Genomic DNA, 18,048 nt, shown 5'->3' with positions numbered 1-18,048 from the left:
AACAACTAATTTGCTTTCATCCAAAAGGGTATATACGAAAACTCTATTCTATATATTATCACATATGAACTCTAATTCTTTAATGAAAGCAATGGTTACCTCAAATAACCAAGAGAGGCTAGTTTTAAGTGAGATTTTTGAATGAAAAATAAAGAAAAAATCAGGGATTTGCCACACAGCACAGATATGTTATTGTATGCGACATGGAACTGACACGTTATTTAAGAAGGAAGCGGCACGTAACACTGAGTGAGGTGAAGAATGCGGCAGACTTCTCCCAATTCTCTTCACTCTCTAGTCTCTCCGCCTTTCTCTATCCCTTTCAATGTTCCAATGGCAGTGGCTCCTCTAACCGGCTCCACAAAGGCTGTAGGCCTGGCTTCGTTCCCGTCTCCCATGACCATGAGTCCTCTCACACTCGACAGAAACTCCCTGGGCCGGGGCCAGAGACTGGGTCAAGTGCAGGCGCTGAAAACTTTCTCTCTTCCGGATCTTCCCTACGACTATAGGGCTCTGGAGCCGCTGGTCAGCGGAGAGATTATGGAGCTACACCACCTGAAGCACCACCTCACTTATATCACCAACTACTACAAAGCACTCCACCAGCTGGACGAAGCCATCTCTAAAGGCGACTCTTCTTCCATCCTTCGGCTCCAGAGCTCCATCAAGTTCAATGGCGGAGGTAACCGAAACTCATTGCTGGATGCTGATATCATCATCTGTGTTGTCCTTTTTAATTAACCATTTTTTCTTTCGAATCTTGAAGGTCATATAAACCATTCAATTTTCCGGAAGAATCTCGCTCCTGTAATTGTGAGTTTCAAGGAAATTTCTATTTGCCGATCGGTTTATGCTGATTTTAGATTGTTTGTTAATACTCAGGAAGGCGGTAATTGTGAGTTTCAAGGGAGTTTTCGTATGTGGCAGGAAGGCGGTGGTGAGCCTCCAAATGGCCTCTTGGGTGTGGCCTTTCACTCTTCCTATGGTTCCTTAGAAGCATTGATGCAGAAGATCAACGCAGAAGGTGCTGCTTTGCAGGGCTCTGGTTGGGTGGTTGGTTTTTCCAGAGGGCGTTTCTTCTTCTTCTTCTTCTTCTTCTTCTTCTTCTTCTTTAATTGATGGTTTCCTTCTCTTTATATTCTATTTATTAATGGCAGTGGCTTGCCCTGGATAAAGAAATGAAGAGGCTTCAGATAGAAACCACTCAGAATCAGGTAAAGAACATTCGACCATTTTTCTGATACAAGATCGTATACAAATTATGTACTTCTGACTGATGAGCAAACCTTTCTCAATTCTAACAGGATCCCCTCGTAACTAAAGGACCAAACCTAGTCCCCTTACTTGGTATAGATGTTTGGGAGCATGCATACAACTTACAGGTGATTTTTCCAGGAATTTAATATTTTGGATATATGAAAAAGTCTGCTTCAGAATTGAGTTCTTTATAGACTTAGTTTCTTCTTCTGGGAAAAACTCGGAATTTGAAATGATCGTCCCTGGTGATGCAGTACAAAAATGTAAAAGCTGACTACCTGAAGAACATATGGAAGGTTATGAACTGGAAATATGCAAGTGAGTTGTATGAGAAAGAGAGTGCCTGAGGTAAGAAACCAAATCCCTATCCCTTGGGGAAGTTTGTAGATACTGTAAGGGTCTTAATAATCAATGGGGGGAGTGTATATAGAGGAGTTTAGTAGCCATATCCTACTAAGGTTCATAGTCTCTTCACCATGCTTCTATGTATCAAATGTTCTATACCCTTGATTTTCTGCTGTTCTCGATCTACTCTTGAGCCCCAATGTGTATTTCCTTTCATTTTTTCCTTCAATTTTTTTTATTTATTTCCTTCAAAGATAGCCTTAATTTTGAAATATTTTCCTTAGTTATGAGGGATATTATGGCTGTAGCAGCAATCTATATGGTTGATCATGAAGGTGGAGGTGGTTTCTACAGGATTGATAACAATGGAAAATGAGTACAAGAAGTGACATTCTTCTCTAGGAAATGGATTTAATATTTGTAAGTAATCAACTTATAAAATTGGACACATAATTAGACTAGGCTTAAACAGCTAAGTAATGGTAGACTTAAGCTCAATTTGGTTTGACTTCTAAAAAAATAAAACCTTTTTTTTAAGCTCCATAAAATCTTGTATACTTATTTGACTAATTTTGTTCCAACCGTGTATGGTTTGAGAAAAACTCAATATGAATGTTTTTTTTTTGTTTTTTAATAAAAATTCTATTTTGGTTTATACAAAAATTTCTTTTGGATTTTTATGTGATGTATTTTGATATATCAAAATTTTTCATGTGCTTTGTGATAGGGGCTTGTCCACCCTTTTAAAGGAAAAAAAAAACCTTTAAGGGGTGTTTGGTATACGAGAATAGGGAGTGAGAATAAACATCTCATTCCTTTTCTCCCTTATTCCTATGTTTGGATAAATGTTAAGAAGGCGGAAATGAAATAAAAAATTATTCCGGCAGAAATCAAATCCAACTTATGAGTCGGATTCATTAAACCTATTTGATAATATAAAATAACCTAAATTATTATTTTACCCTCTTATCTTGTTCTTCAAACCCGATGTTTATCTTCTTTGTAAAGGTAGAGATCCATTCATCATCCACTTCTTATCTTCTTTGCAAAGCTAGAGACCCACTCATCATCCAATTCTCTGCAACAAGTGATTCTTCCAAATTGAATCAATTAAACCTTCCATAATATTTAAAAAAAAAAATTAATTTCTAATTTATAGGGTTTTGGATGTTCATTTCGATTGTTAGATCTAGGATTCGTCATTGTTTGCTGTAACTAGGTTATGAAAACTCTATTCTACATCTTCGATCAGGCTTACCTTATTTTCTCTTTCTTCTTCTACTTCTTTATATGTGTTATGAAAACTCTCTTCTACATCTTCGATCAGGTTTACCTTATTTTCTCTTTCTTCTTCTACTTTTTTATATGTGTTTCTTCTTCTCTATAAATCGATTAATTTTTTTTTATTAATTTATGTTTTGAATCTTTGATGTTTCTTTATCTTGTATTAATGGAAACTGGAGAGAAAAATTGAAATGGTTGGAAAAAGATTTTTTGATTTCACGTGTTTACAATATTGAAAATTTTTAATGGTTAGGAAAAAAAGAAAAAGAAAAAAACAAACAAAAACAAAACTTTTGGTTTTTTTTCCCCTTTGTTTATTAGTGCTAAATCAAGACATCGGTTAAAATATTGGGGTGATTTTTGTAATTCACCCTTAATTTTTATTTATTTTTCTTTAAAACAAATTAATTGAAAATCAACTGCCTTTTTTGTTTCCAAAAAAGATTAATGAGAATGCCCAAAAAAGAAGAAGATATTTTATTGTTTTCACAATTTTATTTCATTTTAGGACGATCTGAAAATAGCGTCATAGAGAGCCAATCGGGCCGCCGCGGCCCAACTGCCAAACAACCCATATACCCATGGGCCAGATCCAAGTCATCATATATAAAATCTCCATTTCATTCTCTCCCACGCAGTCCTATCAGAAACCCTAGCCGAGCCGACGAGCGCAAGCCTCAGATCTAGGGTTTAGAGGAGGATGGTGAGGTTTTCCTCGAAAATTTCACTTTTCAATCTTGCTTGCTATCATTTCTCACCGATTTTTTTGGTAATTGTGTTTTTGCAGACGTTCAAGCGAAGGAATGGTGGTCGCAACAAGCACGGCCGCGGCCACGTCAAGTTCATTCGCTGCTCCAACTGTGGCAAATGCTGCCCTAAGGTACTTTTTCTTTTGCTTGCCTCAATTTTCCTTTATTTTCTTTCGTTTGGTGGCCGAGAAATATCCATAACCATAGGAAAGAAAACTTTGAATCTTTTTTTTTAAGTTATCAAGAATAACTGTGTTGAGCTTTTCTGGATGTTTTTGTTTTCTTCTGTCTCAAAAATCGAGCTTTTGTTTTTCCTCGTATTCTCTTTGCAAGGGAACTAACCAGTTCATTGTGTGTATTTAGAATTGTTTGATTGTGTCAAGTTGTTAGGTTATTGAAGGCTAGGCGAATTCTTACTTTTAGATTTATGTATGTTTCTTCAGCTGTGTTTTCATGCTAAGTTTAATAGCGAAAATTATCGGAAATATTCCTATTTGTTTTCTTTTCCAATGTGTTGTCAACCACTAAAAATGAAACTTAGTTTTGTTTTGTAATTGATGGAAACCCTTAAAGAGGTTGTCTCCTTGTTGTGATTATGTTAAAGGACAAAGCTATTAAGAGGTTTCTGGTGAGGAACATTGTGGAGCAAGCTGCTGTTCGTGATGTGCAAGAAGCTTGTGTTTATGATAGTAATTCTTCTTTATCAATACTTTCTATCTTCTTCTTCTTTATGGTGATGATGATCCACTGAGTTTGTATTTTTCTACTTGTGAAGCTTATACTCTCCCCAAGTTGTATGCCAAGATGCAGTACTGTGTTTCTTGTGCAATTCATTCGCATGTTGTTAGGGTTCGTTCCCGCACTGACAGAAGGAAGCGTGATCCACCTCTGCGCTTTAGACGCCGGGTATGTCTATTTTTCTTTTTCTTTTATTATTGTTATTATTATTATTGTTATTATTTTGCTATTTTTTTCTGTTTAATTACTCGTTAACGGTTGAGAAATGACTTTCTATACAGTTTTCACTGATTTTCCAGATAGTATTATGCTTCTGTTTAAGTAATGAGATAAAATGACTACTCTTGCACCCTATACAAGTGAATTATTTATTCTTACATTTTTGTCAAAATTTTTTACCAAGTTCAATGTTAACATGAAACTCCAAATAGTTTCACAGTGTACTTCTAATTGATTTAATATTTCATTTGTAAGGCGATGTTATATTGGCTTGTCATTTTTTGGTGTGCTTTTCCATGGCTGAAGTTTAAAAGAGGTCTTGTCACACCATTCCTTCAAATGTATTTCTTTAGATGTTTGGATATTGATTCTTATTGTTTTCACAAGACCAGCAATGTTTGCCCTTTTTTTCCTCCCTGGTGCTTGTGTTGATTTTGTAGAAGTTGTACTTTGATCTGCTATAAGATTTCAAAATTAAACAAAACAAAAGAACCTCAAATCTATACCTTGGGTCTTATGTAGTTGGTGGAACTTTTCTTGCAAAAATTGGTGTTGACTGAAACTTGAGTCTCTCTCTCTTTCAAATACACTCACATGCATGCAGACACATGTGCACACAAACATGTGCCCCCCCACACATGCACATAGCTTGCTTACACGCCTTGAATAGGCTTGCATACTTGCTGCCGGTGGGTGATATCATGTTTTGGTGTTTCCAAATTTCCTTGTGTCCCATTTATTGTTCCTAGCAGTGCTAGAAGTTCCAAATAATGACATGTTAGAATCACCTCTTTAATGGTATGGGTTATGGAATCCTGTGGTAGCTCATTTTTATTTGTGTTTGCATGACAGGATGACATGCCAAAACCAGGTCAAGCACCTCGCCCTGCTGGTGCAGCTGCTGCTCGTCCCTGAAAATCCGTAGCATGTTCTGCTTTACTGCCATGAGCTTTTCTGCTTTGGTTCAGCAATGGTTCCTATTGCATTTTATCCATAAATGTTTTGACTTTGGGACTTATATTTAGTTTTTGTGTGGCCCAGCATCATTTTATAGCATGTAATCCATTGGGAAAAGTGACAATTGAAGAGAAACACCCGGGAGAATTTCAAATCCTTTTTTGTGCTTGGGAAAGAAAAAACTTGTTGCATTCTTCAATGTGGCCTTAATCCCTGTTCTGTTCTCTGATGCTCTGAGATCTCAATTTCTGTTTGGGTTCAGTTGTGCAGGAGTCATAGGAACATAATGGTGCTTGGTTGTGGGAATGCTATGAAATGGGTTGTGAGGCTGGATTTTGTGTTCTGGTTACGAAGGTTCATCTAGGCGCCCATTCTCCAGCCCAACAACCCCCCCTGCATGGAGGGAGGAATGGCACCCCTCTAGCTATCCCTGTAGGTGGGGAACTAACCATTGACCTACTACTCTCAACTTTGGCCCTGTTAAATATGCCAATTGCTTTGTTTCATCCCTTGGCCCACTCCTATGTCTAGCCATAGGAAAATGAAAATGGTTTCATTGTCTTGTGGGATGATAAATATTAAAAATATGTAGTCTCATGGTAGGGAATGGGAGATGGGGGTGGTGTTCTCCAACTGAAGTTTCCAGTCAGCTCTACCTTGAGACATGGGTTTGAAATACTCCCCATGCCGTGTGGGTTCAGACTGTTGTATGTCTCTCCATGTCCGAAAGGTGGATAAGATTCTGCCCAAGACATCATCATTCTAATAAGAATAATCATGCTTAAATCTTATTGTTTGGGTGACTAAGACTTGCCCAAAAGCCTTGTGTTACCCCCCTCTATCCAAAAGGGGCTCGTGTTCTGTCTCATTTGAGTCCTGTTTGGTCTTTTTTTTTTGTTTTTCCAGGGGAGGCTTCACCTGCCTTCTCTGATTTAACCAGGTACGCCACTCCATTAAGGATGATTACATCACATCGGATATATTTTTCATTAATCATATTTGAACAGAAAACCCCTGAAGTTATAAATTTGCCAAAAACGGGAATCGTCCTGGCATGAAGTTTGGCAAGAGGATAAGGGAATTTGAACTAGTCAAACCATGACGAATGAAATTATCCAGAGAGAATCTTTTGCTGCCAAACCTAGAGACGTCTCTGACAACTCCCGCCTCCAGTGAGTTTGTCTAGATTAAACGAAATTACATTTCTAATTATGCAACATCATCCCATATTGGTTGTCATAGAGTAAGGTATAAGTTAGGTACTCTTTGTTGTAAGATCAAGTTAATAGACAAGCTTGGTCTAAAGTGTAATACCCATGTTTGAATGAACTTCACATTCTCCATTGTGATTTAGGCGACACGTCTCCAAGGATTTTTGGATCAATTTTCCCGCACGGGTTGTTCTATTACGGTTTGTATACCTTTCCAAGAATTTTCTAATGTGAGTTTCTCAATCCATTATGATTTATGCACGTTTTAAAGGATAAACTTTCAATAATAATTATGAGTTACAATCTCAATGTTAATATTCTTTATAAATGAATATTTTTCCTCTAATTCTTTCTTTTGGATCACAATCATCATCACAATCTAATAAATGATGATTGTTTTAAAAGTCAATCGATAATACTTCTTTATTATGAAAGTCTATTTAAGGTCTAAAGTGACTTATTTTTTATGTAGAGATTTTGTTTTCTTAAAGTTTGCAATTTTTCAAAATTGTAGGAAATTTTGTAAAATCTTTTATTTATTGTGATACCTTTTTTTTTCTAGCAAAAGCGAGAAAAGTCCATTAAAAGGAGTTACCTTTATAGGTGAAATTAAAGAATTTTAATTTGAAATCCTTAAGATTTAGTTGTAGAATCTTTTAAGATTTAATTACTTAATTTAAAATTTTTAATTATTTGATTTTAACTTGTCTTCTTAGTCAAATAAATTTGTATATAAGAGAATATTTATTTTTTTAATGATTTTATATATAAGATCAAATTTTATAGCCTTTCCAATTTTGGTATATGTCATCTTTTAAATATTTATCATACGATCAAATGTGTGTGACTCATCACGAGTTTAAGTCAAAAATTTGTTGAATTGAGAAGCCAAAATTCTAATGTCTACATATATCATGTCAAAACTAGAAAGATGATAAAACAGATTAATTTTAAGTGAATTGAAAATTTTGATTAGATGTCCTAAATTTTGAATGATAAACCAAAATGGATAAAATTATCTCAATTTGATCTTCATATGATAACAAAATAAATTAACTTCAAGTGAATTGGAAATTCAATTGAATCTCCCAATTATCATATATTAGACGTAAATCGATGATACTAAATAACACTTTTTTGAAGTCATATTGAAATCGTAGTATTAATCAAAGGGTGATTTGGTCCAATTTGATTTTATCACTTTATATCTCAACTTTATTGCTTTGGTGGATATGACAGCGAATGGATATAATAGATTTTTCCTAAATTATCTACAATTAATAAATTAAAAATATCTGTGACCACTAAATTAAATTAGAAAATGAAAAAGAAGAAGAAAAAAAAAAGGGTTGAGGGCAAAATCAAAGGACCTTCTAACTTCTAAGATTAACAATCTTTGAGCTGGACTTCACCAGACCAGTGTCCCACCCGGTTTACTGAGTCAACGAAGTGAAAACCGCGTGACCAAAACGACGCCGTTCTCAATCCCAAACGTCATCGTCTTGTCCTGTCCCATTAAAACTTGCTACTGTCCAAAACCAATTTGCAGTCTCTTTGTTTTCATTTCCTATTCCGCTTGCGTTGCGTCGCGTCGCGTCTCGTCTCGTCGCGTCCAGAGAGAGAAAGAGAGAGGGAGGGACAGAGAGATTTCTCCGATGATTGTCTCTTGTTAGGAGTTTGAATTGCGTACGACATCGTTTCTTGCTCCGGCAGGGATGGGTTTGTGAAGGTTTTCGCTATCTGCCTGTGGGTTGTGAAGTATAGTTGGTTCAGTTACATGGGTGATCTTAAGCTTCCCTCTCCGTTTCTGCCAAACGGCGTCGTATCGTACCGTGGCGCTTCCCGCTCCCTCTCCTCTTCTCCGCCATTGCCGGCTTCGATTGCCGGCGACTCTTGGGCCGCAGCGGAGAGGGCCACCCAGGAGATTGTGGCCAAGATGCAGCCCACTCTGGGCTCTATGCGAGAGAGGCAGGAGGTTATTGACTATGTTCAGAGGCTTATTGGGTGTTGTCTTGGATGCGAGGTGAATCGTTTTTTTTATTTTCCTCTCTGCTAATTCTTCCGATTTTCATGCTTTTGTCGAAGTTATTCTCAATCTTTACCCTTTCAATACCCAGTACTTCATCAATGGTGTATGTATTTTTTGGCAATCCAATTGACTTTCTTAGGGAAGCTGTTTCTTTGGTGTAGAGAGGACAAAGGTCTAATCTTGCAATGTGCCTAGTCTCCTTTCTTTAATTGTACTTTTAATTTAACACTTTTCGAGTTCTATATGGATTTTATATTGTTTTTCTTACGAATTCAGAATCATGGTGCACATGGGTTTCATTTTTATTTTATTTTTATTGTTTAGTTTGTTTTGTTTTGTTTTGTCTATTTTTTGTGTTTTTGTTTTTGGTTTTTTGGTTTTTTTTTTCTCCTGCAATTGTATTAGATACTGTGTATGTGAAGAAGCTAATCCGAAGGGTTTATTGCCCATTTACTGAACTGTTTATAGTTTGAGTTTTTTTGAGTTTTCTGTGCTAATTTTACAGGTGTTCCCCTATGGGTCTGTGCCTCTAAAGACCTATCTTTTAGATGGAGATATTGATTTGACTGCCCTTTGCAGTTCAAACGTTGAGGAAGCTCTGGCTAGTGATGTCCATGCTGTTCTGAAGGGAGAAGAGCAGAATGAAAATGCTGAGTTTGAAGTGAAGGACATCCAGTTTATTACTGCTGAGGTTTTTTATCCACATTGGTGCTTTATCATAAAAGTTTATTCCTAAGTCAGTTGATTTTTTTTTCCCTTGCTTGTACTGCTAGTTAGTTATCCTATTCAAGAGTTTGTTTAAAGATTAGCTTTTTTGGGATAATATTTGAAGTTCTTCTATAGATTTGTATGGGGAATTCATGGCAAAAAGAGTCTATGATGCAACTATTTTGAAATTGATAGACTTGGATCCTGTTGCATTCTAGTATTCTTTTAGGGTTCTTGATGTGTTTTAAGCCATTCCAAATTTTCCGAGGAACACTTTAGACAGATTATGGTTTTATATGGTTCAGGACCATTGAAACTTGAGTTAATGTCAGGTTGGAAGTTCTATGGGATGGGGAGCATTTCTTTGGTGTTTAATCTTGATTGTTGATACACTTGAAGTAGGCATATAAAGCCTGCAGGTCTCATACAGGAGTCAGAGGAGGCAATGTTTACCAACACCAAAACAAGGGGAAAAAGTACGACTACTAGATAGGAAAGCACTGACAAGAAATATTCCTCTGCAGAAAAGTGAGGAATGTGCTCTTAGAGAATGAAATCAATATAATGAGGAGATTGTTTTTAACACGAAATCTTGCCAATCTTTTTTCCCCTTTATTATTATTTTCATTTTTAAAATATTGGGTTTTTTGGTGGCAGGTTAAGCTTGTGAAATGTCTTGTAAAAGATATTGTAATAGATATCTCCTTCAATCAGTTAGGAGGACTTTCTACACTGTGTTTTCTTGAGCAGGTATGATCATAGACATCCTATGAAGGTTTGAAATGTAGATCTTCCTGCTCTTTTTGGGTTGCTTGGATGCCACAGAATTAAAGCATTCTTCTGTAAAGCATTTTGAATGTGCTAATTTTGCTTTCTGATAGCATTTGAACTAAGTTTTTTTTCATCACATACTATTTTTTTTTTTTTTTTTTTTTTTAAGGATTTCAATAGACTTGTTATCATTATTGGTGCTTATTCCATTGCTTTTCTGATTTCTCTGTCTTTGTCTAATGTTTTCTTTCTCAAATGAATTTATGCCTTTCTTTTGATAGGTGAAGAAAAGTTGTATTAAATTATGAATTTATTGTCTGAGTACCTTAAAGAAATAAGTGGTTCATTTTGCTTACCAGCTATGGAGAAACACAAATGAAAGAAAATATGTAGAAGGATAATACTCCACAAAGTGATGTTGGGTTGGTTTTATGTTCCCATATTAAAATTTAATGTGCACCCTGTCTGATTTCTACCTTTGCTAGCATAGAAGCTTCATTGCTGGTTTTATGGTTTCTGTATTGGCATATTTGGAGCTTGTACTGCATCTATCCCTCCTTTACATCTGTCCAGAATCATAAGAGAGAAAATCCGTGGTTCCATATGTATGGAGTTCAATTTCTTTGCAATTATTCATTCAAGCCTCTATTAAGTGTAATTGTTGACCATTTTTGTTAGGCATTTGTGAATCTAGTCATCTTCCTGCCTGTAATTTTCTCACTTAGCTACATGCACAATTTGCTCATAGTTCTTGTTTGTAGATTTGGTCAGATTACTAGGAAAAGGATCCATTTTCCTGCTATCAAATCAACTTTATATAAATTTCGCTCCCCTTTCTAGCAGGCTGACTAGAAGGTTCTGTATTATTTTGAAAATTTAACATTCATCTCACTAATTTGTTGCAGGTTGACCGCCTTATTGGCAAAGATCATCTTTTCAAACGCAGCATTATCCTGATAAAATCTTGGTGCTACTATGAGAGTCGGATCCTTGGTGCCCATCATGGTCTGATTTCAACATATGCTCTGGAGATTTTGGTTCTATATATCTTCCATCTATTTCATTTATCATTAGATGGCCCTTTAGCAGTAAGTACTTGTGGGAGTCGACATTGCTTTGAACACTCCATACTTACATTGGTTTGAGTTTGTATATGTTTTCCTCGTTATAGGTGCTTTATAGATTTTTGGATTACTTCAGCAAATTTGATTGGGATAATTACTGTATCAGTCTAAATGGTCCAGTTTGCAAATCTTCCCTGCCTGATATTGTGGGTAAGAAATCAATTTTTGTGTTTGTGACATTGAATAGGTTCCGTTATTGTTCTTGAGAATGTGATCTCTCTCTCTCTGCAGCTGAACTACCAGAAAATGGGCAGGATGATTTATTGTTAAGTGAAGAATTTCTTAGAAACTGTGTGGACATGTTCTCGGTTCCATTCAGGGGGCTTGAGACAAACTCGCGGACATTTCCCCTGAAGCATCTTAATATAATTGATCCACTGAGGGAAAACAACAATCTTGGGCGCAGTGTCAATAAAGGTATATATCTGTTTTTGTTTCAGTCAAATGATCTTGTAGCAATTCCTGAAAAAAAAAAAATGATTAAGCCTTTGAAATATGGAGGCTACATTTTTGTTACATTCTTATACAAGTACTGAACATGCATTGTTCAAGTGAGTGAAGTCTGTGCAATGACTGTCTGTCATTTTAGAAATCTTTAGATGCATGTTGATTAAAATGGTGAAAGCTAGTAAAAAAGGAAGTTTAGTGATGCACCTTAAAGTACTTTCCCTTTTTTTTTGGGTGGGGATTACGGTAGTGCAAAAATGTTCCTGGTAAAGACAGGAATTTGCTGCTCTTACATGCAAAAATTAATGCTGTTTCAGTTCCCAAACCATGAGAATCATCAATGCCAATAACAGTTGCAGTACCACCACTAATTACATCATCACATCTTCCACCTTCTTGCTGGTGCTATGACTAGCTTTGGTTCATCACAGTTATTACTGTCACCTCCACCATCAGCATCACTTTCGATACCACCACCATCATCGCCTCATTACTGGCCCTACAGTCACTTCCTCTGCCACCCTCATCATCTAATTTTCCATGGATTTCAATACCCATATCACTTGTGCAACACCAGCACTGTGCTTACCACAATTCAATGCTATTGCTGTTTTTTTCAAACAGCACATCTACTCAAGCTTTCTTGTTTTCAATAGAATATTGTTTCTGCATATGAAGAAAAAAATGAGAAGATTTTTCTAAAGTAGACCCAGATAAGCATAAAAAGGGTTTTTCTTGACATATCTGTTCTCTCTTAATTATGATAATGGTAACATGCTTGGATTCTCCACAGGAAATTTCTATCGAATACGTAGTGCTTTTAAATATGGGTCTCACAAGCTTGGCCAGATTCTTTCGTTACCAAGGGAAGTGATACAGGATGAGCTCAAAAATTTCTTTGCAAGCACTTTAGAGAGGCATAGAAGCAAATATATGGCTGAAATCCAAAATTCTGCTCTGACTTTTGGCTCTAGAGGGTCAAGCTCTTCATCTTCATCATCAGGCACCGAAATATGCTCTGAAGATGAAATTTTTCTAACATCACTCGATAGTGATAAGATAACTAGAATTGATGATGAAACCTCCTCAATGGGAGTGCTGTCCTCTCCTTCATTGTCGGAAATGGACAGTTCTATAGATGGGAATGCTGTTTCAGGATATTGTCTCTCAGGGGACTCCAAAGAGAGTGCAAGCTGTGGTTTTCATGATCTGAGGATTACAGAGGACATGTCTGACAGTCTGCCTCCGACTGGCAACTTGGGTAGGTCCCTTTCAGTGAAATCTCACCATGGACATCGTTTATATATCTCTAGCTTGTTTATAGAAAATGGGAGCCTGTGTCCAAAAATGGCAGAAAGCTCTGTTATTGATGATGCCAGCATTGTTCTACAGCAGGAATCCAAAGAGAACCATTTTGTGGCTAACACTTCATTCAGTTCGCATAGTTATCATGAAGGGCACAACTCTATTGGTTCTATTATCTCTAGACCAACTGCTAATATCTCAGAAAATACAGCCCTTGCTTTTAGAGGAAGGGACTTCGCTTGCAATGCTGGAAGCCTGGGATCATTGGAAACTTTGTTGGACCTCAGTGGGGATTATGACAGTCACATTAGAAGCCTGCAATATGGTCAATGTTGCTATGGCCATGCCTTACCTCCACCTCTACTGCCCAGTCCTCCTTTGTCACCTTCACAGTTGCAGATAAATACTCCATGGGACAAAGTCCGTCAGCACCTGCAGTTTACGCAGAATTTGCATTCTCAGATGGACTCAAATGGTGTTATCTTGGGAAATCATTTCCCTGTAAAGCATCCTGCACGATCTATTACTGCTTTTGGCCTGGAAGATAAGCAAAAACCTCGAGGAACTGGCACATACTTTCCCAACATGGTATCTTCATTTCCGATTTCTTTGTGGGCATTTGCTCGTCTCCTTTTTTGGGTTTTTGGGTTTTTTTGTTCTTCTGTTGGGGTCTGCAATCCATATAGTCTCTGCATGGCATCTTAATATTATGGAAACCTTCCATTTGAAATCTTGCAGAGCCATCTTCCAAACCGGGATAGACCAGTAGGGCAGAGAAGGAATCAAGCACTAGAATCTCACAGTCAATTACACAGGCGCAAACATAGGAATGGCTTGGTTGCAGCTCAGCAAGAGATGAACTTGATTGAAGAAACCAGCCATGAGTTGTCACAGTTACAGTATCCAGTTCTAGGCCATGGGAAGTCTATCCATGCCAATGGTTCATCTCTCCCACCAAAGAGACTTGAGTTTGGGTCCTTTGGTACTATGTCATCTGGACTGCCCACACCAGATAGATGCACTAAGCCAGATTCTTCAGGCACTTTGCCTGCTTGGGGAGCAACTGCAAGTCCTGTAGGTTCAAGAATGCAGAGTCCAAAACCAGTACTGGGTAATGAAGAAAAGAGGTAATCAAATTTTCTACCCTCTGAAAAATATCTTTGGAAAATGATGAATATAGCTACACATAGTTAAAGTTTCCTTGTTCCTATTGGAATCCCTGAGCTTTTCCTTTATGGTTTTGGACTTCCAGGTTTGAAGGGTTGTCATACCATCTGAAAAACGAAGACGATTTCCCCCCTTTGTCCCTCAAAATGCAGGTGGATGGATAGTCTAATACAATAGAAGAGTTAAAAACATAGCAAAAATTACCATAGATGCTAATAAATCAGGCCAAACTTTAGAAAATACCCTTTTTCTGTCCTGCTTTTTCTTTCTTTCAGGGTTGTTGGCCAGTTGTACAAAGAAGTATTTTGTACATTCTTCTGGAACAAAATTTTCCCTTTTACATGGCCATTTGTTGGCTTCTCCTTGAGTTCAATGGGTGTCATATACAAGGTGATGTTGCTCTCGATTTTGGTTCCCTTGCTGTAAGCCTGTAACTGCAAACAATATCAAAACAGATACAGTTTGTCTTTCTTGTTAACATTCTGCCTCTTCTGCATCTATTACAATTGATGATTCAGTTCACTGCACAATGGGCTATTGGAAGATGTTTTTATACCAGTGTTCAACAATGATGATCAAGATTCAGGGGTTGAACTTCTCCTTTGGCAACCACTAAGAAAAATGTTGGTGGGGTTCCACAAAATGACTTGAAATTTTATGGTGGATATGGCCACCATTCAAAGGGGTTGTTGCCTTGTTTGGAGATTGATCACACCTCATCCTGGCCTTTTCTAGAATAGTGCACAACAGATTAGCACAGCAGTTTTGTCGGAGGAGAATGAATTGCCTCTTGGAAATTGGAATGAGCTAACAGGGATGGGCACTGGGCGTTGTGTTACCTTGTGTGGTAGTAGGCTAGTAGCCCACTTCGGAATTGTGGCAAACAATTCCTATGTAACGGACTATGAGTACTTGATTATTTATTTTGTTTGGTTACCGGGAAAAAAAAAAAAGGGAAAAAAGAGAAGTTAATAAATATTTTTACATATTTTTTTTCAAATATATTTTACTCATTTTAATTATATTTTATTTTATTTTTTATATCTTTCTTATTGTTTTTAGTACTTTTTGGGAACTACATAACTAACTATGAAAAATTTGAGAGTTCAAATATGAAAAGTAACTTCTGTACCTATTTTTACTTTTAAAAATATTTTTCATATTTTTAATTATTCTCCTAAACACTTTAATCAAACATTCGAAAGCGCTTAAATTATTAAGAACTTTCAATCCAAAATTCATCAAACAAACTTGTGTTTAAATTTTAAAAAACATTTTCTACTGTAAAAAATAAAAATTTATTTTTAAGAAAAATTTTGAAAATAGTAAATTTTCTCAAAAAAACGCCAAGCTTTGATTCAAAATTGTGTTGAAAATCAACACAAGGGTTCTTAGATTAATATTATTGAACTAAAATACAACCTATGAAGTTAATTCTACCTAATAAATCATATGATTAGACCCAAAACCAAACAAAAGAAACTAAATCTTTTCTTTGAAGAGACTAAAAAGGGCCCCCAAATTATTGAGGTAAAATACAAATCATGAAGCTTATCCAAACGACTTTATGCAAATAGTTTACAATTGAACATCAAGCACCAGTGGTCTAGTGGTAGAATAGTACCCTGCCACGGTACAGACCCGGGTTCGATTCCCGGCTGGTGCAGCTTGAGCGATGATGAATCCCAGTGCTCACCGTGCGATCATGGGTCGATCACACCCATCTGATATCCAGATGAGAACACAGCACCTCTGAGCTCACCCTTTTTCCTTTTTTTTTTTTTTGGGGATTAATTTAAACCCACATGAATATTGTGAATGAGGATACTCAGATGATAGTGAATCAAGCTTTGTTTCAAAGATTTTGTAGATTTTGTTAATAATTAATAGGATAATAGCCAATCAGCTGGTGGGTGCATGGCCAACAAATGGGTCCTCATTCATATTATGTGGATTATATCATTGTAAGAAAAAAGGAGGCCATTAATACAAACCCATGAGCTGCCATCACACATCACACTTCACAGCGCAGTGAGTGTCCTGTACTCCTGTGTGCCCCACTCACCATTCCCCCTTCCCCCACAAAAACCCTTTTTTCTCTCTCTCTTCTTCTTCTTTCCTTCCTCTTTCCTTCTTTCAATCCATTTGCATTTCAGTATGCCAGCCTCTTGTTCCCACTTCTCTCAAGTCTTATATGCCTCCATTCATTTCACCTATCCGTTTCATTGACTCTTTCTCCTACACTTCCTATTTCTTATCCTCAGTTTTTCTCATCCGACTGGCCTCCAAAGAAACTTTATGTATTTTTGTTTGATCATTTGTGTTAAGAGTACGTACCATTCTTATTAGACCCAACAACTTAAATTGTCGATCAAAAGACTGCCATTTTTCACACCTAATCTTCTTTGTACTTGCATTTAATTAAATGGAAATCTTTTATCCATAACGTTTCAAGGAAAAATACATATTTCCACTTTTTCAAAATGCCCATAAAATTACACCACAAAGTTTGGAATATCTAATTATGATTTTGATTTTTTTCTATCCAAATATTTTAAAAAATTAAGGTTAGTCTTCAAACATTATTTTTAAATCAAAACGCTAGAATGGAGAATAACTACCACAAATTAATTTCATTCTTATTCACTAAGGCTATGGTTAGTTTTAAAAAGTACCAAGAAAAGATAAAAAATAATTTTCTTATATTTGGTTTGAATATGAAAAAAAAAAAAAAAAAAGTTGAATATAATTAAAATTATTAAAAAAAATGTATATTTTATTAACATTAAATTCATTTTTTTACTTTTCTTTACTTTTTTTTCTTCATTTTCTTTTTTTTTTTTTTTGTTTTTACATTTTTTTTCAAACTTTCTAGATCCAAAGATAGTATAAATTTATTTTACAAAAATCAATTCTCATTTTCATATTTTGATTTCTTGTATTATTTTTATTCTCGTCTTATTTTTATTTTCATTTTTAAGTGGCAAGGTATAATTATTGGAATTATTTGATTGAAAGGGTTTCTAAAAATTCAAATTTTAAAATTTGACCTCTTTCCATTTTTTTTATCTCATTGGGACAAAAATACCTTTATTATTTTCTTATGAAAATAACCTTCTCTTTGAAAACCTAAATATAAATATTTGCAATAGTAAATAATATTTAGGTTAAAAATAGATTATTTTTCAAAAACAAAAAAGAAAAAAGAAAAAAAGGGAAGAGTTAGATTTACCATTTAAAAATTATTTGAACCTTTGTAATTCTTATGAAAGGAAGTCCAAGACATAAACATTTGTATAGATTGGCAGCATCGGTTTAGACTTTTAGTGGGTTTTGACTTCCAGGGCCTTGTCCGGCGGCTAAATCGAAGGGTCAAATTTGTATTCATATATTTGCTTATTTTGGGGCTGGTAAATCAATTGTAAGTAGCCTTACTTGTCGGATTTAACTTTTCTTGTGTGCGTGTGTGTTTTTTCTTTAATTTCCGAGGTTTGGAAGAGCTTGTTCGATTTGAGTACAAATGCATGTACCGCCAACATGTAATATCATACACCATAAAACAACTAGTGGTAATGGCAGACAAATTATATGGTCAACCCCACATTTAAAATTAGACATTATTTATATTTAAATAAATAAATAAAGGGCGGAGGTCCCCATGCCATGGAAAAGTTGAAAATGACAGGATAAGAATAAAAATAAGTGGGAGAGACTCTTTCAAATGCCATAAGATAATC

General features: G+C 35.9%; 3 protein-coding genes and 2 non-coding genes across 9 annotated transcripts; all 5 read left to right on the top strand.

Moving 5' to 3' along the window:
• The first annotated feature begins 238 nt into the window (after positions 1-238).
• On the top strand, positions 239-1,786 carry LOC100258671 (superoxide dismutase [Mn], mitochondrial). The gene is made up of 6 exons (XM_019220648.2): positions 239-682; positions 767-813; positions 928-1,053; positions 1,158-1,214; positions 1,305-1,382; positions 1,512-1,786. The coding sequence occupies exons 1-6, from the start codon at positions 262-264 to the stop codon at positions 1,602-1,604; spliced, it is 822 nt and encodes a 273-aa protein (XP_019076193.1). The 5' UTR covers positions 239-261; the 3' UTR covers positions 1,605-1,786.
• A 50-nt stretch (positions 1,787-1,836) lies between these two features.
• Positions 1,837-5,748, top strand: LOC100260347 (small ribosomal subunit protein eS26x). 2 transcript variants are annotated; one of them, XM_002267883.5, is made up of 6 exons: positions 1,837-2,372; positions 3,208-3,589; positions 3,674-3,766; positions 4,240-4,324; positions 4,411-4,541; positions 5,445-5,748. In XM_002267883.5, exons 2-6 carry the CDS (start codon positions 3,587-3,589, stop codon positions 5,505-5,507), a joined length of 375 nt encoding a protein of 124 aa, XP_002267919.1. In that variant the 5' UTR covers positions 1,837-2,372; positions 3,208-3,586; the 3' UTR covers positions 5,508-5,748. The 2 variants fall into 2 exon arrangements, with proteins under 2 accessions (XP_002267919.1, XP_059593520.1); XM_059737537.1 differs by lacking the exon at positions 1,837-2,372 and having other exon boundaries at positions 3,453-3,589; positions 4,411-5,748.
• Positions 5,749-8,160: 2,412 nt separating this feature from the next.
• On the top strand, positions 8,161-14,789 carry LOC100253523 (uncharacterized). 4 transcript variants are annotated; one of them, XM_002276571.5, is made up of 9 exons: positions 8,161-8,783; positions 9,295-9,480; positions 10,155-10,247; positions 11,174-11,356; positions 11,440-11,542; positions 11,624-11,809; positions 12,633-13,732; positions 13,883-14,271; positions 14,397-14,789. In XM_002276571.5, the coding sequence occupies exons 1-9, from the start codon at positions 8,538-8,540 to the stop codon at positions 14,473-14,475; spliced, it is 2,565 nt and encodes an 854-aa protein (XP_002276607.2). In that variant the 5' UTR covers positions 8,161-8,537; the 3' UTR covers positions 14,476-14,789. The 4 variants fall into 4 exon arrangements, with proteins under 4 accessions (XP_002276607.2, XP_059593517.1, XP_059593518.1 ...); XM_059737534.1 differs by having other exon boundaries at positions 8,295-8,783; positions 9,369-9,480; XM_059737535.1 differs by lacking the exon at positions 10,155-10,247 and having other exon boundaries at positions 8,295-8,783; positions 9,369-9,480.
• A 1,117-nt stretch (positions 14,790-15,906) lies between these two features.
• Positions 15,907-15,977, top strand: TRNAG-GCC (transfer RNA glycine (anticodon GCC)). The gene has a single exon. It is a non-coding gene; the product is annotated as a tRNA-Gly (tRNA).
• Positions 15,978-15,981: 4 nt separating this feature from the next.
• On the top strand, positions 15,982-16,071 carry LOC132253995 (small nucleolar RNA snoR114). Its single transcript, XR_009465946.1, has one exon. It is a non-coding gene; the product is annotated as a small nucleolar RNA snoR114 (small nucleolar RNA).
• The last annotated feature ends 1,977 nt before the right edge of the window (positions 16,072-18,048 follow it).

Source organism: Vitis vinifera, chromosome 6, assembly GCF_030704535.1.
Source record: "Vitis vinifera cultivar Pinot Noir 40024 chromosome 6, ASM3070453v1".
In the NCBI taxonomy this organism is placed as follows: domain Eukaryota; kingdom Viridiplantae; phylum Streptophyta; class Magnoliopsida; order Vitales; family Vitaceae; genus Vitis; species Vitis vinifera.
Note: the sequence above shows the minus strand (reverse complement) of the source record. Positions and strands in the feature narration are given on the sequence as shown.